Here is a 27,809-nt window from a genome sequence, read left to right on the forward strand (position 1 = left end):
ATTTTGACCTTACCACATAATTCAATTACTCTTGCTATAGTAATATCACTTTTGCATCCATGTACCTGAGCTCATTTGTTTTCTGTGACAGGGGCTACTTTAAAAAACCTTTCAGAAAGATTTTTCTGGGCATAACCGCTGCCTCTTGAAAAGCATTGTAAAAATAGACGAGCAAGGAGTACAATGTCAGGGAGGAGACAATAAGACCATTACTGATAAGCTAGTACTTGTGATATTATAATCTTTCTTATTCCAATATTTGTTTGTATAGTAAGAAAAATAGCCAGAATTACTCTACTGTGCAAATAAGCAAGAATGTTATCACTTTTGTTCTATTGGAAAATAAGATTTACTTTACTCTTCAGCTTTGGTTGTATTGTATAGAAATACAAAAGATTGAATAATTTGAAATGGATAATCTACTTTTAAATGAGAAGCCTAACAGATCTGTTATGATTAAGTAGATAATATTTAAGGATTTTCAACTATAACCCTCCATTTTCAAAGATATGAGAGAAGAATGTCCTCCCTTTGTAAGATTTGCATAGCTACTTTAGTCAAAACTTGAGACATCTTTGTTATCCATACGTGTTATTATAAAAAGCAGGGTAAAACTAAAGCAATTGGTGCATTTCTCAGTGAATTACAAAAAGTCATACTACTCTGAGGAGGAGACATATCTAGGAAGGCAAATATAAACAGGTTTGACAAATCCATCAACAATATGTAATCATAACCTCTACTTTATGTCTTTACTGTCAGCAATTCACAGTAGCGACTGTGAGCATTTGTTCAATTTCAAGATGGATCTTTCCAACCTTCAACTGCTCTGGTTATCAATTAGATGCAACTATTTACAGACTAAAGGATGAAACACTGATGAGTTAGCACACTGAAAAGCCCATTCTGAATGAGAGAACTCTCACTGAAAAGAATTTTAGTTCATACTTTTCTGCATTTGAATAGCTAAAAAACAATGTAACACTTACTTCAGTTTTCCCATGCTACCCTCTTCCATACAACAGATATAAACTTACATACAATTAAAAGTTGCAATAAAAAGAAACTGAGCTCAGCAATTGGTTGTCTAGCACAAAATGGTCAGCCCTGTAAATATATATACATGTAAAATTATATAAATTTAACAGGATATATTTAGATACATTCTTAAATATAATCTGCTAAATTTAACAGGTTGTATTTAGATATATTACTAAATATAATCTGCTAGATTATACATATATGACTATGCATATTTGCATGAAGTAATGAAAGAAGAGGCTAGGGATTTGAAGAAGAGCAGGGAGAGGCATATCAAGGTTTGGAGGGAGGAAGTTTGGAAGAAAGAAATGCTATTATATTAAAATTTCAACAAATAAGTTTAGCATAATGGAGTTCTATTATCTAACAAATAATAAAGGCTCAGATAATTTAAATTATACCTTCCTTATCTTTAGTCAAGATCTAGATATTAAACTAATATTAAACTGAGCTAATCAGCAAAAAAAATGGTAAAGACTGAGGTATTATATGTGAATATTTTTGTGAAGTACACTGCTCTATACAAAGTTTACGTGGTATTTCATGCTGCCAAGACTCAAAGAGGCAGAGATCAGGTGAAGATGTGCCCATTTTCTCTCAGAGGAAGAATATAAATCTGATAGCAACTTGAAATCTACTGAGAGATAACTGCTGCTGGGACAGATATAGTCCTACTAGCATTTGGGGGTCTTGGTCTAACATACTTAGACTAATTCATTGTTTGCAAATAATGTTTGTTATAAGTGATTTTTAATTGAAATTTTAATTAAACATAATTATTTCACACTCTCTTCCCTTTCCTCCTTTTAACCCCTCACATGACACCTTTCTGCAACCGGTCCCTTGTACACTCTGATTCTCTCTCAAATTCATGACCATTTTCTTGAATATTATAAATACATAAAAGCATAAATTCAACCTGATAAGTTCACTTAGTGTGTCTTACATGTGTATGTGTAAGATAACCAGTTAGGGGGATCACCCCTAAAAGAGACTAATATTCCCTTTTTTAGTACTCATTAGCTGCCTTAGTACTTTGTCGAGGAATTAGACCCCAAAAGACTTCCTCTTCTTCATTATCAAGTTTGATGGTATCACCATTATTAAGAATCTTATTGAGGCAGCTGTATTGCTGAGGTATCTTAGATGTACTTTCCCCATGATTTCTAGGAGACACAATCTCACAACAGACTTCCTGGTCTTCTGGCTCTTACACTTTTGAGATCCCCACTTCTGAGATGCTCGCTGAGCCTTAGGTGAAAGAGCTGTGATATGGATATATCTCTTGGGCTAAGTTCCCCACCACATGTAGATTTCTGAATTATTACCATTTGTTGTTTTCTATAATGTCCTCCATTTGCTGTAGACTATCTTACAAATATCCCAGCACCAAACATAAGAAATTTTCATTTAAGTTGTTAATTACCTTATATTCACAGATGACTATAGTTCTCATCAACTATCAAGGAAGCTTTTCTTTAAAATTTACTGTTAATACTTCATATGTGTGTATACATAAATCATTTATATAATTTCCTGCCTTCTTCATAACCTCTCACTTACTTGAACCCCTGTTCTCGTTCTCTCTCTCTCTCTCTTTCTCAAATTTATGGCTTTTAATTATTGTTACCTATATAACTGGACAAATGTATAAATACAACCTGATGAGTTCACTTAGTGTTAGTCATATGTATATGTTTTTAGTTATAACCACTTAGAATTGGATAAATATTAGGGGGTCCTAGGGGAAGACTGATTATCCTTGTTTCAGCTATTATTGGACATTTGTAGCTCTTCATCTAGAGTAAAGGACTTGTTTTACACATACATGTATATGCATGCTTGTTTGTATGTATAGCTACACATATATATGTGTGTCCATTTATATGTGTTTATATAAATATAAATGTATTTGTACATGAATGTGAATATACATTTGTATATACATATAATAAATACATTTGTATATATTTCCACATACATAATGAACAAACATGTTTATTTATTTATATGTGTGTGCATATATATGTGTTCGTATATGTATATATTCCATATTCATACACCAATTGGTGCTGTCATTGTTTTAGTCTGTTTGGGAAACTATTTTTTTTTTTAAATTCCAAAAGTATGGCTTTCCCTTCACATTCACAATCTCACCAAAAATAAAGAGAGGTTTTCTTTTCCTCATATCTTTACAACAATTTCTTGTCAATTATAACTTTGATCTTAGTCATTCTGACTAAGGTGAGATGAAAACTCATTGTAATTTCATTTTACAATTTATTAATTTCCAATGACAATGAACACTTTTTGATATTTTAAGCAATGCCACTAGCCTCATGGTAGAATATAAAATAATGGAAATGGGTTAATTTTAGATGTAAGATCTAGCTTGCAATATGCTAAATCTATTGGCCAAGCAGCGTTTTAATTAGTTTTAGTAGTTTCTGAGTGATTATTTTGGGAGTCCAGGTGGCTGGGAAATGAACAAGTACTACAGCTCCATATTGCTATTTTGTGCCAATATAATTATATTTTATCACTACAGTTCTGTGATACACCGTGATATATGGAACGGCCATAATGCCAGTATTATTCCTTTTTCTCAGAATCGTTTAGGCTGCACAATGTATTCCTTGCTTTTCTTTTTCTATTCCTGTGAAGAATGCTTTGGGGATTTTGATTGGGATTGCACTGAATATGTAGATTGCTTTTGGTAGAATGATTAAATTAAAATATTAATTCTACCAACCCATGATCATAGGAAGTCACATTCCGTTTTCTAGTGTCTTCCTCAGTATCTTCCTTCTGAGATTTAAATTTTGAATTAGAGATCTTTCACCTTTTTATTATAAACGTTTATTTATAATATTTTATTTTCTTTGATGCTACTGTGAATGAAAGTATTTCTTTAATCTAGTGTTTGTTGATGTAGAGAAAGGCAGATTTTGTAAGTTAATTATGTATCTTTCCAAATTACTAAAATTGTTGGTTATTTATTCAAGTTTTCCTATGGGATTTTGGGTATTTCTTATGCATAAAATCATATAATGTTGCAAACATCAATAATTTGACTTTTTCCTGTTGTGTTACGAGCGGCAGGGCTGCGTCCCTGGCACGCGGCCGCCCGCATGGCTAGCTTTACCCAAAATAATTATACAGAAAACTGTATTCTTTTAAACACTGCCTGACCCATTAGTTTCAGTTTCTTATTGGCTAGCTCTTACATATTGATCTAACCCATTTCTATTAATCTGTGTAGCCCACGAGCTGGCTTACCAGGAAAGATCTTAACCTGCATCTGTCTGGAGTGGGAGAACCATGGCGACTCCCTGACTCAGCTTCTTTCTCCCAGCATTCCATTCTGTTTACTCCGCCTACCTAAGGGTTGGCCTATCAAATGGGTCTAGGCAGTTTCTTTATTAATAAGAAATCACTCCCACATCATTTCCCCTTTTTCTGTTTAAACAAAAAAGAAAGGCTTTAACTTTAACATAGTAAAATTACATATAGCAAAACAGTTATCAAGCCAGAATTACAGTTACAATATTTATATCTATTTTATCTTTTATCATAACTAAGGAAAACTATAACTATCTATTCATTCTTCAACTCCATCAAAGACTCCAGAAGGATATAATACTACCTAAGTAAACAAGAAATAAGAAAACTCTAGAAATGACAGAGACATCTTGCTGCCTGGATAGTCACCCAAAGTTTTTTTGTATGGTTGGGGCATCCATCTTCAGCCTTCAGGCCCATAATATCCAGCAGACATTTCCATGAAGCAGGAAATTTCAAAGACAGTTCAGTCACTATCTGCTGTGTCCTGTAGAATGTCTCGCAGACTCTTTCATGAGTCATGAACCCCAAAAGACCATCTCACCTTTAGGCAAGTTCAGTAGTCCTCTCTCTGTGGGTTCTCTTTGTCCAGTTTATGCAACAGTCCAGTCAAGAACAGTTTCTTGCCCAAATGGCTATCAAACTCCATAAGGATCCTCTTCGATGCCTATCTTCTTCTTGAAGTAGATTGGTGCTGCCAGGAGCAGAGTGTCTCATTGTCATGAAAAGTCCTAAGTTATTAAAACATTAAATGACATATTCTGTAGTCTTTGAAAGATATGAAGAATGTCTATTTAACTGAAATGTATCTCTATATATCTAGAAAATCTAACTAACATGACTACAAGCTTGACTATTACTGATGATTATCCATTAACCTATATTTCTTAATTATACATTACATTTTTTAATGAACTACACAATCACAATACCTTAATCAATATCAGAAATACATATACATATAACAAAATTGACCTTTAAATCCATACCAATGCAAATTATTCATACCTATATCATTTCCCCCTTTAAATGTAAAAGAACATTTATAAACAATATTTTGGGAACATGGGCGCAGTTTTTTCTCTCCAAACTGCTTCCTGCTGAATGGGGGCGCTGTTAATCATATCGTTTAGGGTGTAACCTGTGTGTCAGGTTCATCTCAGTTGGTAGTTGAGTGAAGTAATTTTGTGAAGATGTTCACAGCAACTTTTCGGGAGGTCGTGGTCTATCATACCAAATTGGGATAGAAGAAATCCATAGGGTCTGGTCCTCTGTGAAAACAAAAGAAGACCCTTTCCAAAGTATCATATCCTTAGACCCAAATTTTGAAATCGTAATACCTTTATATCCATTCTGGTTTAGCTTGGCAGCCCATGTAATGAAATGTCTGTCTGTACTTAGCTCCTTTATAGTCAAAAATTTTAAAGAAAACACAATGTACATAATCCAGACTCTCTGTGAATTTTCCATTTTTACGTGGCTTATTTTTCTTTATTTCTTTTAATCTCTTAACTATCTGTACTCTGTCTCTTTAAAGACTTTACCCTTTTTTTAAGACATTTACTTTATTCTCTATATTCTTATTCTTCTCTCTCTCAAGCCTATGTACATTCATCCAACACTGTGATCCACTGAGGTCTGTTATGTGTGAATCTGTTTTATTGTGAATCTGTAATATTTTTACTATCCAGGAGCATTTCTTAAAATGTTAAGCACTTCTTAAAAACTTAAGTTGCACCATGTACAGGTAATACGGTACCACCTGTGTCCTGCCCAGTCTAAACCTTAACTGTGCTGTTATTATGGTAATTATGGTAGTTCCTGCCAACCAGCACAGTTCAGCAAGGAGCAGCCGCTCCTGCCTCAGATCCATTTGGTGCCCCTGAGCTGTGCACAGTTCCAGGCACACAGCAAGTCCTCATTGGAGCTGCACTCAGTAGTTTAATTTTGAGACTGAGCATGCAGCACAGAAACTCTTTTTATCCAAGTTACAACCAAATCTGACACGCAGAGCACTGCGCAGTCTGAAAACACGTCTCTTCCACCATGCTCTTCCGCCTGCCTAAGCCTGATTCTGCCATCTGCCCAGGTGCAGGCGGGGAGCGCTGAGAGCACTCTCCTTCCGATCCCAAGCGGGAACACAAACATCCAGTCCCATAAAATCCATTGAAATGCTTTAAAGCCAGAGTTTGCACTGGCGGCACAGTCCCAAGAAGCCGCACTTTAAAATGACGCAGCTTTTTTTTCTGCTGCTGTTGCCGAATCAGGAAATCTCTCTACAGCACGCCACCAACAAACAGCAAAAATCTGTGTTAAAGTCTCTCTCCCTTATTTTTAAGCCTTCTCAGGTTTTTAAGTGGATTTAGTCCATCACGTCGGGCGCCACTCTGTTGTGTTACGAGCGGCAGGGCTGCGTCCCTGGCACGCGGCCGCCCGCATGGCTAGCTTTACCCAAAATAATTATACAGAAAACTGTATTCTTTTAAACACTGCCTGACCCATTAGTTTCAGTTTCTTATTGGCTAGCTCTTACATATTGATCTAACCCATTTCTATTAATCTGTGTAGCCCACGAGCTGGCTTACCAGGAAAGATCTTAACCTGCGTCTGTCTGGAGTGGGAGAACCATGGCGACTCCCTGACTCAGCTTCTTTCTCCCAGCATTCCATTCTGTTTACTCCGCCTACCTAAGGGTTGGCCTATCAAATGGGTCTAGGCAGTTTCTTTATTAATAAGAAATCACTCCCACATCATTTTCCTATTTGTATACCTTTTATTTCCTTCTCTTGTCTTATAACTATTGCTTCAAACACTATTTTGAAAAAGAGTGGAGATAATAAACAATGCTGTGTAGTTCATAATTTTAGTAGTACAGTTTTGAGATTTTTTAGAATGATGTTGGTTTTCAGTACATATACCTTTGTTATGTCGAGGTATTTACCCTCCAATCTTATTCTCTCTTGAGCTTTTATCATGAAGGCATGAGGGATCTTCTTTTGTCAAAGACCTTTTCTGCATCTATTGAGTAGATTTTGCTGTTAAGTCCATTTATATGACTTATCATACTTTAAATTTAGATATATTGAAGCATCCCTGAATTTCTGGAATAAACCTAAAGATGTTTTCAGATAATCATATATGTGTTTTTAGAGACAAGATTTCTCTGTGTAACTGCCCTAAATGTCTTGGAACTCACTTTGTAGATCAGGGAGAACTTGAACTCACAGAAATCTGCTTACCTGAGTGCTGGGAATAAAGGATGCTACCATGTCCAGCTCTCTTTGTAAATATATTATTGAGATGTTTTGCATCTATGTTGATCAGATATATGTACGTACCTTTTATTTTTCTTTGTTGGTGGTAGTGTTTTGTTTTGTTTCCTTCTTTATTTTTCTTGGGCATTATAGTAATTCTAGTTTCTTGAAGTGACTTTGGAAGTATTCCTTCTGTTTTTAGATTCTAGAATAATTTAAGAAACATTAGTGGTATATCTTCTTTGATTGTGTAATAGAATTCTTCTGAAAATCCATCTGAGCCTGGGTTATTTTATTAGTAAAGTTGTTTTTACTGCTTTTTCATTTTTCTTATTTGTTATGGTTCTATTGTTGTTGGTAAGTTCTTCTGGTAACTTTTGTGTTTTAAAGGAATTGAAATGCTTGTCCACTTCCTTTAGATTTTGCAACTTAATTAAGTTTTATAGGGTTTTTGAGTATTCTGTTATGCTAATCTGAATTTCTTTGGTGCCTGTAGTTAGGTTCTCCTGTTCTCTTCTGATTCTGTTTATTTGGGTCACTCCTTTATTTGTTTTGATTAATTGGGTGGGTCAAGAGTTTATCTTGCTTATCTTCTCAAAAAAACCCTCTTGTATTTCTTGATTCTTTATATTGTTTCTTTGTTATAATAATCTACACTTAAAAGTTTAGGATGATATTTATTCTGTAATGATTATTTTCCATTTGGAAGCTATCGAATCCTTCCTCAATTAATAGTGCAGTCAAAATGAATATAAAGCAAGATTTTCTGTATGTTGCTATCTACATTTTGTAACAGATAATTGTGGCAAGGTCATTTCTACACTAGGCTTGAAAGTAAACCTTTATGTTAGCGAAATATGAGTCTGGGTAGGGATAAAGAGGAAGTCTCATTGAAAGGGTTTTTTTTTTTTTTGGTTTTGTTTTATTTTTTTTTCGAGACAGGGTTTCTCTTTGTAATAGTCCTAACTGTTCTGGAACTATCTCTTGTAGACCAGGCTGTCCTCAAACTCATATAGATCTGCCTGCCTCTGCTTTCCAAGTGCTGGAATTAAAGGCATGTGCCACCACCACCCGGCTCATTGAAAGTTTTAACTATTGACTCCTTCTTCAGATTTAGAAATCATTGATATGGAATTTAAACTTTGAATCCCATTATTATCCCTGGCACTTGAATTTAAGACTTGAGGTCAAATATCCTTACATAGTTTGTGAAGTAAACAGTTTATGGACAATACCAGGAAAAAAAAACTTGCTAAGGCATAAAGGGCAATGTGACATTTTGTTTATGTCAGGCAGATCCAACCACAAGCTCTAGTGCTTCCTCAGTATTACGATCTTTATAAGGGAAAATAGACTGGGTTAAAACTTGGCAATAGAACACTTGGATAGCATACAAGAAGCCCTTGTGTCAATCCCTATCACAGAAAAAAAGAATAATAATGAACAATAATATTTCCCTTAGAGAACTGTTGTAAGGACTATAAAAAACATACACGTTATGACATAATCAATAGCATTTATAATACTTATTACACATTCCACTAGCACTCATTATTTTATTTGTTCTGTTTTTATAACAATGAAGACAGAGGTATTGTTACTCTATTTTACCAAGAAAGTAAAACAGGTGCAAAATGATTAAGACATTAAATCACAGGTCACAAAACATATTAAAGAAAATTGAAATTATTTTTATTTTTCACCTAATATAACACTAAAATTTTATTTCAAAAAGAATACCTTGCTATAGCAAACAGTCCATAACACCTTTACTCACTTCCAATCTCTATCTAATGAATAGACAATCTCCAGAGGGGCTGCTGACATATAGAGATAAAAAAATTATTGTATTTTAATGAAACATGTAAGTTTGTAGGTCTGATCCTGCCTTTTATAAGTTTATTGATCTTGGGAAAATTACTTAACATTCCCAAGCCTTGTCTGTGTCCTCTACAAAAATTAGTAATAATTATTCGTCCAATGTCATATGTAAAACAAGTCATTTTCAATGCTCAGTAATGCCTGTGTAATATAACACAGTAGCTTTGTAATGAATTATTATTAGTGGCCAAATACCTGAGATGTGAAAACTTATCAACAGTTTTGCAATTCAATGCTGTATACCTTTATTTTGGTTTACTGGAACATTTACAACTCTTGGTTCCAGTGACTGTCCAAGTATCTGATACAAACAGGATTTCCACTTACATCCTAAACAAGAAAAATACAAATAAATGACATTAACTACAAATGAAGGGATTCTGCCTAGTTGAATAGAAAGATCTCTATCTATAAAACTGGAACAATTATCTGACTGTGTTAAATATCTTAAAAGAGATAAAAATTCTATAAGGTTTCTCAGATAACTCAGTGCTTGAACTGAGTTGTAAAAAATGAGTTACATTTGGCCATAAAGGGAAAGACGACTAAATCGTTAGGAAACGAGATCAGCATGGCACAGAGATCATCCAGTCTTGGAGAAAAAGGTACGTCCATAGAAAGCCCAAGGAATGGAAGAAGTGACTGCAGAGAAAGAAACTGGGGTACAATTGTGGTGTACTTTTAAGGTTAGACTATCGACTATTGGACTTGAACCTGAAGAACAGAGGGTTAAAAACTGGAAGCTCATAAACTGACTTTTGACCACAGGTATACTTCAGCTTTGCATAATGATTTGGGGGGGTGAGGACTGAGTCAAGGGTTCTCTGTATAACAGACCCAGTTGTCCTGAAATTCCCTCTGTAGACAAGGCTAGCCTTGAATTCACAGAGATTCACTAACCTTTGTCTCACAATTGCTGGGATTAAAGTTGTGTGCTACCACCACCCAACTGCATAATAATTTTAAGGTATTTGAACAAGTAACCAAGAAATTAAAAAATGGAGGTAACATATTAAAATCTGAAATACTGATGTTCTTGAAAATAATGGAACATCTGGAACACTGAAGTTGCATTTCTGTCTGATAACAAAATTCCCAGTGCCAGGCATGGAAACTTCCCTTTGAGTTGTTGGTCAGGAGAGTCCAAAGGACCCCCTAAAACAATATATGTTTATTACTCTTGCCCTTAGTTACATCCTAGAATTTGAAAGCAAGACCTCACTGTTGAAAATACCATACGTTTTTGGACATATGACTTGGGATAATTGACTTTGAACTGACTTGGAAAACTCCTATCTGAGAAATGATTCTCAGTATCTGAAGATGCTATCCAAGGGAGGAGAACCATTAATAATCTTTCAAATCTGTGAAGCCTAAGAGCCACAACAATGACCAGAATGGTAATATTATCATATTGTTGCAATGGTGGCACTTAAACCTTAGGGGTAACTAGCATCAATCCAATTGGTCTATGGTCCACTCAATAGGATAGAACTTCTGCCTGGTATTGTAAATCTTTCCAACTACACAGAAAAAAAAAATGCAGATCACAACTGCTAACCCATTGCTAACCAATGTATCACCATATAACCCCTACACCTAAGTCTCAAGGAGCATCATGAAAGAAGGAACAGACAGATTGTAAGAGCCATGAAATCTGCTACATGTGAGGACCATGAAATCTCCTACAAGAAAGTTCTACCCATGAAATCTCAACAAGATGCTCACCTAGATAGGACCTATACAATAACATCAATTTACATGACAATACGGAGGGAGGAAATTTTACAAGGCCCCACCCCTAGAAGAAGAACTATAGAAAGCTAATGGCTGCTGAGAGAGGGAGAACCCGTTTTTTCCAGAACAAGCTAGATAATAGGCTATCCAATTCCAAGCAATCAGTCCTATTCATATACACATATACACAACATTAATTTGATTCACTAGGTTGTATGTGTCTATCTGTCTGTCTGTATGTGTAGGTAACAATAATAATTACAAAAGAAGTCATAAGTTTGATAAGAAGTGAGGGATACACAGGAAGAATGGAAGAAGAAGAGGGAGGGATAGAAATCATGTAAATAGAATCTCATGTATGAAATTCTCAAAAATATTAAATAAAAAATAAGAAAAATGTTGAAGAAAATCTTCATCTAAACATTAAACAAATGGCATCATCACACCCATAGTCATATCTTTCCATGCTGGTTAATGTTTTGGTCTATAAGTATCACAGCTAGGTGGGAGTACTGATGACTTCTCTTCCTTGGCAGCTTTAATAATACCTTCTGGTACTCTGAACATTAGTTCTCAGGGAGGGGGTTTTCAGGCGAAATTCAGACAGTATCTTCTGAGTTTTGTGTCTGAAGTGCATGCTGTCTCCTGCAATGGGTATTTACCTTAAACTTCTGGGAGACAACCTTGAACATAAGCAAAAGCCTGTTTTGAGAATCTCTTAGACTTATAACAACCAATGGCTCCAAAATTGGACTTATTGCCCACTCAACAGGAGGAAAATTATGTCTGGCACTGGAAACCTTACCAACTACCCAAGGTTAGTAAGGTCATGGATTTTAGAGAACACACTACCACTTGTTTACTGGGCCATCATAATTCCTAACTATATTCCAACTACTTAGCCACATAAGTATAGATCACACACCTCAACAAAGAAATTTCTCTTTGTAGGAGATGGAGACAATTAGAGAAAAGCACTGGTAAAAATATAGAAAACAGCTGACCATGGGGTGCCTAACGACTACATGCACAAAACAACTGTTGCACCTGAGGTTCAGAAAATACAATGGAAGAAGGATCAGAAAAATGGTAAGGAACAGGGGGGCAGGAAATCTGATGTGAGTTTGTGCCTTCTAAAAATGACCAAGAAGCCGCACTCATGACACTTCAGCAATATGGCTTCCTAAACATTACCCAGCCAACTACAACATTAATAGGCAAGATAATATGCAAGTAAGAAATCTCAAGGAGTCCCCAGACCTTGACAAACAGATACAGATACCTAACAACTACTGAATTAGAATTCCTCTGAGATGATCCTTCTATTTGTTCATCCAGTATCAAGTGGTCTGAAATTGTATATGTCCAAATCATATGAGATAGACTAGGCAGGTTATATTTATACATTTATGAACATTATATATATATATATATATATGTGTGTGTGTGTGTGTGTGTGTGTGTGAGAGAGAGAGAGAGAGAGAGAGAGGGAGAGAGAGAGAGAGAGTGTGTGTATGTGTGTGTGTAACAATCATAAAGAAATAGGCTATAGATTTGAAAGTGAGTAGAGGTGGGATGGGGATTTGGAGGAAGGAAAGGTGAGAACTTATATAAGTATATTTTAATTAAAATAAAAATAAACAAATTAAGCATAAGCAAATATAAACCCTCATTTATAATTATTAATTAGATAAAAGCAAATTTAGACAAACTCCTTTACTCATTTGAGTAAAATGTTAGTATTAAGTACATGTTGACCATATTAAGTGTTGATGAAATTTTGAAATGAAAATTGATGTAACTATTTTAGAAGAACTTGATATCTTTTTACAAAAGTAAACATATAACTGCCCTGTGGGTCACCCAATTGTTTTCTGAGTATTATTTATTTAAGAGAAGTTAAATCATATGTGCAGATGAAGATTTTTGTATTAATGGTTATAGTATATTTACTAGCCATAGCCCCATTCTGAAAGAATAAATGTCTCTCTGAAAAGTGAGCAGATAAATAATTGTAATACAAGAACACAATGGAAAACTACTTAACAACAAAGAAGAAGGAATTATGTAGTAATCTATATAAGAGTTTGGATGGATATCAAAACATTATGCTTAGTGAAAAATGAAAGACTAAAAAGCACATATTTTATGATTCCATTGATATAATTTCTGGGGGAAAAGGCAAACTAATCTACATTGACAGGAAAAAAAAATCATCAACTGCCTGAGTGGGAAGCATGGGAGAAATACAAATAAGCACAAAATTGCCTGCATATACATCAGTTTGGTGTCTTGAATGGAGATACTCTTATCTGTAGATGGATGTATTAACAAGTTTCAAAAGTTAGCAATTTGTAAAACCTTAAATATATACAGTTCATTGCATGTAAATTCTAGTTGTGTAAAACTACATATGATCCATCTGCCTGATCAATGCAGGACTGATTTTCAAAGGAAGAGATATTCAGGTAGGGAATGAGAGTGCCTTGAGCTGTATTGGAAGCAGTCAGATTAAGAAAAATAAACAGATGTGTGAAATATATCAGCATACACTCATAAGAATATGTAAATAATCGCCATATTCCAAAGGTTGTCTTGTTCTAGTTTTACAGAGCAACATCCAGGGAAAATTCCATTCTAAAAGCCCCCTGAATTTGTTTGAGATACTTACTATGAATTCAAAGAATCTGGGAGAACACCATGAATTCTAGTCAACTGCTATAATTATTTCAAAGGGAAAAAAAGAGTGGGATGAAAGAAGAGAGAAAACATTTTTTAAGTACCAATTTCTATCATATTCTTCAGTCGTTGTCTCTTGGTCATAAAAGAAAAGTTGGTAAACCAATATTTGAGTTGGGGATCAGAGTACAAAGCTCAAATAATGGGAATGTCCATAGTATGATCACAGTAGATAACTTTCCCCATCATGATAATATAATTGGTGAGAGTTTGTTTTGCTTTAGAAGTTAATTTAAAAAAAAATTGAGAAGACAACTCAATCTGGAAAGGTCTTGTGTAGCAAGCACGAGGGCTTGCGCTTGACCCCTAGCACAAATAGAAATAAAAAGCCAAGGAATGACACTGCACAGTTTGAACCTCAACAGCACAGAGGCAGAGACAAGTAGATCTCTGAGACTCATTGACCAATCAGCTTAGCCTATGCAAAGAGTTTTAGGCCAGTGAAAGACCTTGTAAAAAGAGACATGTTGAGTGTAGTCTAAGGAACAAAAGACATGCAGGCATCCTTCGTAGTCCTTTGGCTTTTAGCCATAAGTGTGTGTGTGTGTGTGTGTGTGTGTGTGTGTGTGTGTGTGTAAAAGGACATCTTTCAAACTTTCAGAATTCTTCCCTATTTGCAACACAATGTATCTCTTTTCACTCTCACACAGCCTTCTGAGGGGAGATATTTTAGCTTCAATTTTCTGTGAGGAAATCTGTAAAGACAACTTCGATGCTGTGGAAGCAACATAAACTTCAGACTATTTCATTCCTGGGTTCGAATGTTTGTTGCTCATTCACTTACTGGAAGGTAAGTTTTTCTCACATTACTTTTTCTGGCCTCTTTTCTACAAACGTCCCTCTTTTCTTTTGTGAACGTTCAGTTGTATGATTAGTGGCCTCTTTCACTGTCAATCTGTAAACAAAGAGTTCTCTTGGCTCTGAGACCCATGTTTATTTCATTCTATCATTTTGCCAGTTGATTCAATTCCCTGTAGTTAAAATAGTGAAAAATCTTTGGTAGATATGAAATTGTCATGACTATCCAAATAAAGTCTTCAAAATACCTGTGCATTTCAGCGCAGTACACGACTGAAAATGAGCCATTTTTCAGTTTGACAAATTTTTAACAACTTTGATTTTTGCCTTAAGGAGTGATTTATGAGAGTAAGAAAGAAAAAACAATACAGTACGGGCAACAAGGCCTCAACTGGTACAATCTCAGCAGATAATTTTTCACCTGGGACGGTGGAAGCACTCCCAGGTCATTTTGTCCTAAGAGATTACTTTACGACTATTTCGACTATTTCTCAAGAGCTGTGGGGCTGCTGAGAGTACAGCTAATGCAGCAAAAGAATGGAGAGCGGCTTTCCATTCTGTTCGTAGAAAAGGTCTGACAGTGCCCTTGCCTCACTTGTTCACAGGGGCCATGGAGTTGATCATCTACCCTTCTTTTCCCTGCTGAGGTTTGAATTAACTCATCTGGCCAAGAGGAATCTCTCAGTACAAAGGATAGCGCCTTACCCTCACCCTACAACCTTATATATGTGGAAATATCAAGTGGGATTGTGGTGTCCACCAGCCCCAGGATTTGGGAAGCTGGATCAGAAGGATCATGAGTTCAAGACTTTTCTGTTGTTAAACAAACAAACAAAACTGTCTCCAAAGAGAGATAAAATCTTAACAAACAAAACTCAAAAATAAAAAAAAAGCCAATTACAATGTTTCAAAAAAAAAAAAAAAAAACTCCCTGTGCCTTCTGGGACAGAGACCTTGTCCAGATCCAGAGTTAGACGCTATTTTCAAAGGAAAGGGGGTTGGATCTACAGCCGGTCTATAAGAAAACCTGTGTAGGTCTACCCTCTACCTTTCTATTGCTCACTTGCCTGTACATTTGGAGTGTTCATCACCTTCACTTCCGCCTGTCTATCAACCCTCCGTAGCAATTTCTCTATGTAGGATGGTATTCAGGAGCAAACAATTTGGAAATCTCAAGGCATCTTTATACAAACAAAACTTTGGACAAATCCAAAGGTGCATTTGTGCAGGGCAAGTGTTTCTGACATTTGGGTTTGCACACTTGTCTGAATGATTTTCATTTTGTTTTGCTTTGCCTTTGCAAGTTTGGAGAAGAGAAGTGAACAGCGTCAGTTACAGGCAATTCCCAATAGGAAGAAGGGCAGTAAATAAACCAGAAATGACCTTTGGTTCCTTAGGCCCAGAGTTCCCAGAGCAAATGGCATAGTGTCAAGAATTCCTATCTACCTTACTGGGGAGTCTCAAAGGTTTCAGCAAGTGTTAGCTTGGCTGCCTTTTGTTCTGTAATTTGTTGGGACTCCCCCTTCTGCTTGTCTGGGTAGCCCCTGGAAAGAACCCCTAACTGCTACTGGTAGCTGGTACTTCTAGTGCCCCTTCCTCCTTCTCCCAACTACAAGAATCTGTTTTGGGATTGGGTTTAGGAAGGAATGAAATCCGGCCTGTGCTAGCCTTCTACAGAGTCGGTAGACTTGTCTGTTAAAAATCACTCCAAGTTAAAGCTTCTAGTCTGAAGCCCAAAACCTGACTCCCGAAAAACAAGGGTATTTGGGGAAGGAGGGTCTTTGGAGGCTACAGCGAGTCACTCCCGCCTTCACCCATACTACACAAGCACTTCGTACTTTAAAGCCACCCTGCGCTGGCTTGCGGTGAGAGGAGGGGAGAAAGGAAAGGGGAGGGGAGGGGAGAGAGAAAGGAGGTGGGAAGATAGGGAGGCCGGCCCGCGGGGGCGGGACCGACTCACAAACTGTTGCGTTCGCTTTCCACCTCTCAGCGCCCTCTCAGAGTCCCTGGGAGCCAGCCTGCTGGGAGAACCGGAGGGTCCGGAGCTAACCTGGAGGCTGAGAGGGCATCAGACGGGAAAAGACTGAGCTAGACACTCCAGTGCCATACGGAAGCTGAAGAGACACACCACACCAGCCCCAGCTCACTGACGGCCGACGCCTGTTGCAGCGCGGCGGCTTCGAAGCCGCCGCCCCACTGCTGCCCTTTCCTCTTCGGTGAAGTTTGTAAAAGCTGCGGGGGACTCAGAGGAAGTGAAGAAAGTGTCGGGTAGGACTACTGCTGCCTTTTCCTCCTCCCCTCTACCCCCTACCCCCTCCTGGGTCCCCTCTCCAGGAGCTGACTAGGCAGGCTTCCTGGCCAACCCTCTCCCCTACACCCCCAGCTCTGCCAGCCAGTTTGCACAGAGGTAACTCCCTTTGGCTGAGAGCAGGCGAGCTTGTTGCAAGGAAGGCTTTTGGGAGCACAGAGACTGAGGAGCAACAGCACTCCCGGAGAACCCCGGATTCCAGGTTCTCTCCCTGCACCTCCTCCTGCCAGCCCCTTACCCTGTGTTGGGAGCTAAAAATCAAAAGATGAAAAGGCAATCAGGGCTTCAGTAGTCGAAAGCAAAACAAAAGCTAAAAGAAGCCAAAAAGAAAAGAGGCCAAATCTTATTTGCACCTGCTTCAGTGGACACTGAATCTGCAAGGAGAGGATTTTCCTTTCCTCTCGTCAAGCTTTGAACATCTTTTAATCTGTTCTTCAAGTATTTAGGGACAGACTGTGGAACTAGCTGGGCAGATCCTGTCTAGCGCTTGCCTTGCTTTACAAGATACTTTGAGACTATCTGTGCGCTTTTTTTTTCCTCCTGCAAGTTTTCTTCCCTGGAGCTTCCCGCAGGTGGGCAGCTAGCTGCAGCTACTACATCATCAGTCAGTTGAACTCTTTAGAGCAAGAAACAAGGAGGCAGGATAAGGGAATACAGTGGAAGATACAGGCAAGCTCAAGGATGGAGGTGCAGTTAGGACCGGGAAGGGTCTACCCACGGCCCCCATCTAAAACCTATCGAGGAGCTTTCCAGAATCTGTTCCAGAACGTGCGCGAAGCTATCCAGAACCCGGGCCCCAGGCACCCTGAAGCCGCAAGCACAGCACCTCCCGGCGCCTGTTTGCAGCAGCAGCAAGAAACTAGCCCCCAGCAGCGGAGGCGGCAACAGCTTGGCCAGGATGGCTCTCCCCAAGCCCACATCAGAGGCCCCACAGGCTACCTGGCCCTGGAGGAAGAACAGCAACCTTCACAGCAGCACTCAGCCTCCGAGGGCCACCCTGAGAGCGGCTGCCTCCCAGAGCCTGGGACTGCTACAGCTCCTGGCAAGGGGCTGCTGCAGCAGCCACCAGCTCCTCCAGATGAGGATGACTCAGCTGCCCCATCCACGTTGTCCCTGCTGGGCCCCACTTTCCCAGGCTTAAGCAGCTGCTCCGCGGGCATTAAAGACATCCTGAGCGACGCCGGCACCATGCAACTTCTTCAGCAGCAGCAGCAGCACCAGCACCAGCAACAGCAGCAGGAGGTAATATCTGAAGGCAGTGGCACCAGTGTGAGAGCAAAGGAGGCCACTGGGGTTCCCTCTTCCTCCAAGGATAGTTACCTAGGGGGCAATTCGACCATATCTGACAGTGCCAAGGAGTTGTGTAAAGCAGTGTCTGTGTCCATGGGACTGGGTGTGGAAGCATTGGAACATCTGAGTCCCGGGGAACAGCTTCGGGGAGATTGCATGTACGCGTCGCTCCTGGGAGGTCCACCCGCGGTGGTGCGTCCTGCTCCTTGTGCGCCACTGGCCGAATGCAAAGGTCTTCCCCTGGACGAGGGCCCGGGCAAAGGCACTGAAGAGACTGCTGAGTATTCCTCTTTCAAGGGAGGTTACGCCAGAGGGCTGGAAAGCGAGAGCTTGGTCTGTTCTGGCAGCGGTGAAGCAGGTAGTTCTGGGACACTTGAGATCCCGTCCACTCTGTCTCTGTATAAATCCGGAGTGGTGGATGAGGCAGCAGCATACCAGAATCGCGACTACTACAACTTTCCACTGGCTCTGACCGGGCCCCCGCACCCCCAGCCCCCGACCCATCCACACGCCCGCATCAAGCTGGAGAACCCTCTGGACTATGGCAGCGCCTGGGCTGCTGCGGCCGCGGCGCAATGCCGCTATGGAGACTTGGCTAGCCTGCACGGAGGGAGTGCAGTCGGACCCAGCACCGGATCGCCCCCAGCCACCGCCTCTTCTTCCTGGCACACTCTCTTCACAACTGAAGAAGGTCAATTATATGGGCCAGGCGGCGGGGGTGGCAGTAGCAGCCCGAGCGAGGCAGGGCCTGTAGTTCCCTATGGCTACACTCATCCCCCTCAGGGGCTGGTGAGTCAGGAGGGTGACTTCTCTGCCTCCGAAGTGTGGTACCCCACTGGAGTGGTGAACAGAGTACCCTATCCCAGTTCCAGCTGCGTCAAAAGTGAGATGGGACCTTGGATGGAGAACTACTCTGGACCTTATGGGGACATGCGGTAAGTTTCTCCTAAAATTGCCTACTTTTGACAAAGGGCACAGAGCAGCAGTTAGCGTTTTGGGGATCTAGGCAATCCCGCCCAAGGGAACACTCCGAGGGCTTCTAAAAGAGCTCGGTTCAGTTCTATAGGAGGGACTGTCCTACATCTGGAGCCCTCCTGGGGGCTGTCCTCTTGTGAAATGTTCCACCGAAGTCCAGGAATCTTTGTTGCGCTTCTGGGTGCTAATTGGTGCCCTTCGAGATTCCCCTACACTCCCCCCACCACCACCCAAATGTCTAAATCCCTCATTCAAATCTTTCTGATATTCCAAGTACTAATGTTTCCAAACTTAAATCCAATTGCATTAGCCATTTTCAGAAATGACGCTCATAAGTCCTTCACTATTTCCCCCTTTTTTCCTCAAAGTTCTAGAAACACGATCAAAAACGTGGCCAGTTGGGTCTGTTAGTATTCACCCTCTTGTCAGTGCACGGTCTTGGCATAATAAAAGGAAAATAAAAAGCAAAAACAAAAACCAATTTCGGGCCCATATCCTTCAAAGAGAGAAATTCTCAGAGAAAGAAAAGCCGCCGCGTCTAGTTAGTTGCTAAGGGCCCCGGTGTGAAAGAGTGCAATTTCTTCCCTGGAAACAACTTAACTGGCTGCTTAGAGAATTCAACAGGGCACTTTTAGAACAGGTAGATGGGGTAGCTTTCGTGGTAAACACTGGGCAAACTTTGCTCTCATGCATTTCTCAGCATTGGTTGACTGTTGGGAGTAATTGTGTGGGCGTTTTCTCCTTGGAAAGTGTTTTATTTTCTGTGTAGATTAGGACATATCAGAAGTCTCTATCTCATGCTTGCATTCGACCTTAAAAGAAAAGAATGTACCTTAAATGAATAATTTAACCAGTTTTGATTTTGACTCACAAGTGTTGCAAGCAAAACAAAACCGTAAACCATGCCCTGCGACTTGAGTGTGCTTGGAAATTTATACTGGGGATGGAGGAGGAAGGTACCTCATTATATTTTTCTTATCAAGGTTTGTATTCTATTTGGTTTTTAAAGTTTGTCTTACAGAACTTTCAAAGATTCATTGTATATCATTAAAAGTTTTTCAGTTAAGTTAGAGTGTTTATTTTTGTGATGAGTTTCACTGTGGAATAAAATATCTTCATTTTATGAGAATAGATTTACTTGGTATGGTTAATTATTTCTAGGCTTGTCAACTAAAGAACAGAGTCCCTCTTTTACTACAAACTGGTGGGAATGTCTAAAGTGTTTCCTAACTTAGCATGATGCTAAGGCTAGGCACCTGAGCCATCCCGTCTTCTGGATACCCCATCCTACCTTGCTCACTTAACAAGAAGGAAAGGAGTAGTTCTCTGTGTTTGTTTAAAATGTAGCTTTGAAAATTTAGCCTGAATTTCCACCAGGTGAAGAAAAACACTTCCTAGCATTTATATAGTGAGTATTCTGATTTTATCTCAGTTCTTAATGGGAGGGATATCTTCTCTATTAGGATGAGTATTATACTTTGAAGCCTCATTGATACTCTTTAAATTGTTGAGCTCAACTACTGAGAATTTACTAGAGTCAATGAAGTTCTGTCTAAGTGAGTCGAGTCGACAAACTCCATTTGTAAGATCTAGAAAAGTCATTTGAATCATTTTGTTGAAAATTAATCAGCTGATCTAATCAGCATGCAAACAAACTCTAAAATGGAAATACTTTATTACTTTCTGTTGTTGCCCCCTGACTTTGCAGGCACAATTAGATGAAAGGCAAAGACTTTTTAAAGGCAAGCCCAGAGCTCATTCCCTCTAGATGGCATGCATTGTGTGCTGATTATGAGTTTCAAACCTCAAAATTCTGGAAGCGTCTCATAACTTTTTGGGCTCCTCCTTTTTTCAATTGTGTGTGATCATGAACATTATTAGTTCTACGAGAAAGATTTTTTTAACTTTTTTAACTTTTAACTGAAGCAGCAACATTTCTACCAAGCAGAAAGCAGAAGCTGAAGGTAGTCCTATTCTTTTTCTTTTTCTACTTAGTTTAGCATATGTTTTGAACAGAAGGAAAAATAAAAGTAATAGGTCATATTTACAAGCCTGATGATATTTTATGGCTCTGTTTTCTCTTGGAGATCAAACAAGACTACAACTTCGCACCACAATACTGTGGCAAACATTGATCTTTACAAATTAGATCCCTAAAGAGCCCATGCAAGAATTTGAATTGGGGTTTTGAGAAATTACTCAGAAGCAGAGTGAAAATTAACATTTTTTACTTTTTTGTTCTAGCATTCACAACAGGCATTATTTTAGTAGTGCTTTGGCACTGGTGAGTTTTGCCTGTTATTATTTTTTCTAAGTAGGGGATTTTATCATTTCTCATTTCATCTACATTCTCCTTCCTAGTTACCAAGGCATTTTTCCCAGCCGTCATATAAGGAGTGGGTTGCATGTTTTCTTAAGCAAAATTTTGCTTTAGGATCAATGATTTCTGCCTCTAAGCTTTCATAATCAATATACTTGAGAAGGAGTGTCTGTCCTCTATAGTCAGTAAACATACAGTGAGTTCTTCCTGAGTGCCACTCATCAGAACCTGATGTTAAATAGCCAAGTCAGTTGGCATCCCATTTGAAAGTAACCACAGAATGCAGCCATGGCAGGACCCTCTTGTGTAGGCTATCTCTCTCAGCTTGGTATTGTCAGTAGTAAACGTTTTCCATGCAGCTTAGAGATTTTCAACTGTAGATTTGGTTTGGGGTACTTTCCTGGCAGTGCTAATTTTACTTCAGAGTTTCATTCATTGAGCTGATACTAGGAAATAATATATTGAATTTACTGCCACATTAAATTTTCTTTGTTGTTTTTCCCTCACTGTTTTAATTTTTTCATATGATTTACATAAATCCTTTTAAAACAATTTTTTTTTCATCTCCTGATTTGTACACGTACAGTGGCCACTCTTGGTGGTATTCTTGGGTTGAACATGAACAATTTATTATTATTATTTATGGTGATATTATGATCATTGCTTTCATTTGGAGCTCTGTTTAAGCAAGGAAGAGAATGCAGATTAGATGGAACAAAGCAAGAGACTCTATAATCACATCTGAACTCAGGATACTGAAAAATAATAATAATGAAAAGCAAACAAAAAATTACCTTTTGTGATGTTTGTAAGGGCATAAAAAGGAAATCTTTCCCCAGCCCCCAACTCTGCCATTTTTTCTTTGTCTGCAGCTTCCTCAAATGCTACCTATGCCTATTTCTCATTTTTTTTCACTCATTTCATGCCTTTGACATTGAAATATAAACTCTTTCTACCTCTCAGGATTTGTTTTCCTCATTGCACCTGTGGCATGCCCCTAAAGAATCTCTCTAATGAAAATGTGCCAGGTAGAAGATCAGATGAACCCAGTACTTCTCTTCAGAATAGATCTCAAGAAGGAACTGTAGAAAGAATAGCCTCATAGCAGGATATTTTACCTTGAGATTAGAGAAAGGATCAACAGTTGTTGGGGAACTCATGTGACAGAGCTTGCATAAATTGAAGATTTACTAAAGTATTTTGCCCCCATCCTGGATGAAAGTGTATATGTGTGTGTCTGTATCTGCGTCTGTCTGTCTATAATATAATATAATATAATATAATATAATATAATATAATATATATACCATATATATATGGTACTGCCTTGTAATACTGGGATTTGGATCCAGGGCCCTATGCACTGAGCTATCTACACAGCCTATCTTAATCTGTGTCCTTTCCCCTCTGTTGGCCCTATTGATATTCTCTAAGACACTGAGAATAATTATACTCTCCCTTTCCCAAAAACTGTCTGGATCAGTATCTATTCATCTTTTGTATATGTCTAGATCAGCACTCATCTTCAGTGAGGGTGGTCAGGTAACATGCAAATGATCATTGGTAAACAAAAAAATTAGTTAGAAAATCACTATCCTTCAGTTACACTGTCAACACTTCATCAAGTTATGTGAAATTCATTATCCTTATGCTAAACACAGCATTTACTTTTAAATACTGACTTGTGAATTATTACACAATTACCCCCCTTTGCTGTCCTTTGTGGTATATAATTGTACATTTTTATGCATATCCAGTATTTTCCAGTTTATTCGCTAATACTCACATAACTTCAAGTAAGCCAGAAAGGATTAATGTTCTGTTAACTCTTTTGCTCATAGTCAGAGTATTTGAAAGGTACATTTTGTGTATCTGTTGACCGTTTGGGGAACCCTCTCTGAAGTAGAACACAAAGCTTCTGGAAGCTTCTTGCCAGACTCTAAAGTTTTAGATGTTAACTCAGTAAAGGTAGCATTTAGTGTTTTCATCACGGAGCTGAGAGGGCACAGATTATGGTTTGCAAACTCATGAATGATGTAGCTCTTCTCTCTCACACTGACTGCTGCAAGTCTTCCAGACACATCTGAGTTGAGAATGCCTCACTCAGATAAATTTATAACATTAAAGTGCTGTTAGTCAATAGATAATGTTGCCAACTTAGATTATGTAGTAGTACCAGAGTTCTATTTTGTCAACAACAGCTTAATTGAGACATGATTCACAATCCATATAATTCACCTATGTAAAGTGCTTATTTCAGTGCTTTATAATAGTACTTCCTGCGTTATGGGTCCATTATCACAATCTGTTTTAAAACATTTTATTCACCTCCCTCAAAAACCTATGTGCTTGGTAGCAGTCACCCTTCTACCCTCCCCCAACTCTAATCTGCTCTTAGTCTCTATGGAGTTACTCATTCTGCCACTTCATATAAATAGAACCATGCAATACTAGTTCTTTTGTGACTAGGTTCTTTCCCCTGGAAATGGAATTATGGATGGTTGTGAGCCACCATGTGGGTAGCAGAAACCAAACAAGGGTCCTCTGCAAGAGTAATGAATGCTTCTAAACAAGGAGCTGTCTCTCCATCTCCCATGTACAATTTTTTTTTGTGAAAATATGGTTTCAGATATTTTGGGTAAATAATTAGTAATGGAAATACTATGATTTTAATCATATAAGAATATGTCAAGCTGTTTCAAAAGTGTCCACATTACTTTAGAACCCAAACAGAATTATATGAACACGATATTTTTGGTATATCTTGCTAACACTTATTATCAATTTTTATTTTATTTTATTGTGTATATGTGTCTGTGTGTGCATATATGCTCATGTGTGGTTATGCATCGAGGCCAGAAGAGGGCATCAAATCACATGGAAGAAGGTTATGAGCCACCTGATGTAGGTGCAGGATCAGAGATCACCTAGAAGCATAGCAAGTGCTCTTTAGAATTCAGCTGTCTCTCCAGGCCCATCATATTATTATTATTATTATTGGTGTTACTATTGTTTTCGAATGAGTGTAACACAGCATCTCACTGTCATTTTAGTGTGTACTTTTCTAAGGACAATATTCAACATATTTTATGTATTTTGTCTGTTTTTATCTTTTTTATCAAAATGTCTATGCATATCTGTTGCTCATGTTTAGTTGGGTTGTCTTTTCGACATTGCATTATGAGTCCTTTAAAACATATGTTTCGAGAAAAGTCCTTTCATGGGTTATGGTTTGTGGATATTTGTAACTTTCTTGACAGAACCCACTGAAGGAACAAATTTTAAAATTTGATAAAATTCAGTTTATCCACTTTTTTCATTTTGAATTTTTCTTTGAGTGTTTCATATTAAGAAGCTTTCCTTAATCTAAAACAGAAAGATATATCCCTATGTTTTCTTCTATGAGTTTTCCAGTTTTAGCTACTTATATTTAGACCCTAGATCATCATTGATTTAATTCTTATATATGTTGTGAAGTAGAAGTCCAGTCCCATTTTTGTGCATGTAGGTATCCAGTTTTCTTGGAATTTATACGTCAGTCCTTTCCCATTTAACTGTCTCAGAATTCTTTGTACAAATACGTTAACCAGGAATGTTATGTATTTCTTGACATTCAACTGTATTCACTGGTCTATATATCTTACTCATTTAATTTCTACATTATTTAGATTACTGTACATTTTTACTAAGTTTTGAAACTAGGTATGAGCCTTCCAACTCTGTTTTCAATATTGTCTTAGGTTCTTGAGATCCCTTGAACCTTGAATATTATTTGGTATAAACTTGTCAGTTCCTACACAGATCCACCTAGAATCTTGATAGAGACTGTGTCCAATATGCAAATAAATTTGGGGATTATTGCTCCCAAGTCTTATGATGAATAAATTTGCATTCTGTTTATACCCTCATTCAAAAACTTTTTTTATTTTTCAGAATACAAAATTTGCATTTCTTTGGTCAAATTTCTATCTCAATATTTTATTCAGTACGAATATAATTTATTTTGGTTTTCTTTTCAAATTGTTCATTGCCAATTCTAAGAAATATAGGGAATTTTGAAATGTAGAGTTATACCTTGCAACTTTCCTTCATGTACCAGAAATGTGAATGCCTTATATGTTTAAATAGCAAGGGTTTGTTTTAGAGCCCTAATAAAATATTTCATCTGGTTTGGGTGAAGAAGCATCAGTTTTATCCAGCTTAGCTGTCAGTTAGAGCTAGTAATGTCACCCATTTCAAGTCTAGAAAGAGTGTAAGTATCAGCTAACAGATTTTGAAGTTAATTATTAGGAAGTGAGTGAGGAATAATTTTGACTGCTAAATACAAAAAAAATGTGTAAAAGTAACAGAGTCAAACTAGGCTGGAAAAGTCACCAGTTATACTTATTTTTTTCAATTTATAAAGATAGCCAAAATCATAATATTATGGTTTTATATAATGTCCACTAGAGAAAGTAAATGTTTTCACTTTTTATGATACATATGTATTTCTAGATGGGGAAGTGATATATTTCTACTCATTTAAAGTAGCCTCCCTTTTAGTGATGTACATCTCATCCAGGAAGCAATGACCTAGATGAGTAGTGAACTTTGACCTCATTAACATGCTAGCATCAGGTCATACATAATCAACTACTGTACCCTACTAATGGTCACTGAACTGCTAGTAACTGGGAAAAATGGATGGTCCTGTTTGATCAAATAGCTGGTTTTAAAAGATTGTCACCAATAAAGTTACTTTTTAAAAAGAAATTTATCAGATTTGGAATTTAGCTCAGTGATAAACTTCTTGGCTAGTAAGTGGGAGGTCCTAAAGTCTTTTCTCAGGACAAAAACAAGCCTCTGTCAATCATCCACTTTTCATCAAGCACCAGCATATGTAAGAAAGATGTACAGTTTTTGTTTTAAAGGAGACCCAACTGAGAGTTCTGTGGTCACAGCTTTCAAAGAACTTCAAAACAAAAGTAGCATAATGATACTGATATATAGAAATGGGGTATACATGAAATTTTAAATATCATTATTTAAAGAATTCCTGAGTCAGGGTAGGCGAATGGGTCAGCCAGTGGCTTCCTCTAATCCCTATGAAAACAAATGGAGACATGACTGAACTCAAGCAATTAGTTATAGGTCTTCATAGATATTTCAAACAATGAAGCCAGAGGTTGTAGTCTATTTCTATTTATTCAACATTAGCACTCCAGGCAAATTAATTACTAGTTTCTTCACAGTTTCTTGATTATGTCATTGTACTTGCTGAGAATATGTTTTTTACTGGAGATGTCTGAAGTAATATAAGTAATTAATTAAATTCAAGGTATTTAAAGAGTCTTAAGTGTGGGGTGAGAGTCCTGGAAAGACACCCAGGGTGGTGGTCAGAACAAGAGTAACTCTCCTGCTCTGAAGACTTCAGTTGACACAGAAGCTTGTTTTAAACCTCTAAATAACTGAATCTTTTCCCAGGGAAGCAAGGGATAACCACAAGTGAAACAATTCAAGGAATAAGAGAAAAAATAATAGGCCCACTATTGTACCATGAAGAATATTTTACTGGCTAGTCACTGTTGTGGTTCAAAAAGCTTTATAGCTAGGTAGGAATATTGATTGCTTTTCTGTCTTTTGTGCTTGCATGCTGCCTTTGGATACTGCAAAAACTATTCTCCAGGGAGGCTTCCAGGTGAGTTCCAACTCATTTCCTTCCAGTCCTGTGTCCAAAGTGTATGGTGTCTTCCCTAATAAGCTCTTATCTTAAGGTTCAGGGAGGCAATGAAGGGCAGTAGCAGTAGTCTGCATTGCTTTGGGAGTCTTCCATAAGGAAATACTCAAAGGGAAATTTCCCTTACTAAATCTATTGTTCTTGAGATGAACATTATCTGTCTATCCAAACCATCTATATCTCTATCTATATTAATATTTATTCATATATTTTGTTTTAACTAAGCTTATGAAATAATACATTTCACTATGTCGTTTTCAAATCTCCTCAGTGTATCTTTTCTTCCTTTATAGTACCTTTCTTCCTTGTTCTCCAGTTAAAGTAACCACACTCATTTTTTTCATTTTCCCTTTTCATTTTACATATGCCCTACTATTCTTTCTCTGCCTGTCTGTCTGTATGCATGAA

General features: G+C 37.9%; 1 protein-coding gene across 1 annotated transcript in view; it reads left to right on the forward strand.

The window, feature by feature from the left end:
- Positions 1 to 17,781: 17,781 nt before the first annotated feature.
- Positions 17,782 to 27,809, forward strand: part of LOC121444404 (androgen receptor) — a 170,155-nt gene continuing 160,127 nt past the window's right edge. The window contains exon 1 of the mRNA XM_041646217.1: positions 17,782 to 19,325. Within this exon, the coding sequence (XP_041502151.1) occupies positions 17,782 to 19,325 (1,544 nt within the window). The remainder of the gene's footprint in view (positions 19,326 to 27,809) is intronic.

This window comes from Microtus oregoni, unplaced genomic scaffold (assembly GCF_018167655.1).
Source record: "Microtus oregoni isolate MIOR12 unplaced genomic scaffold, Mior012 000122F_ref0000035, whole genome shotgun sequence".
Taxonomy (NCBI): Eukaryota; Metazoa; Chordata; class Mammalia; order Rodentia; family Cricetidae; genus Microtus; species Microtus oregoni.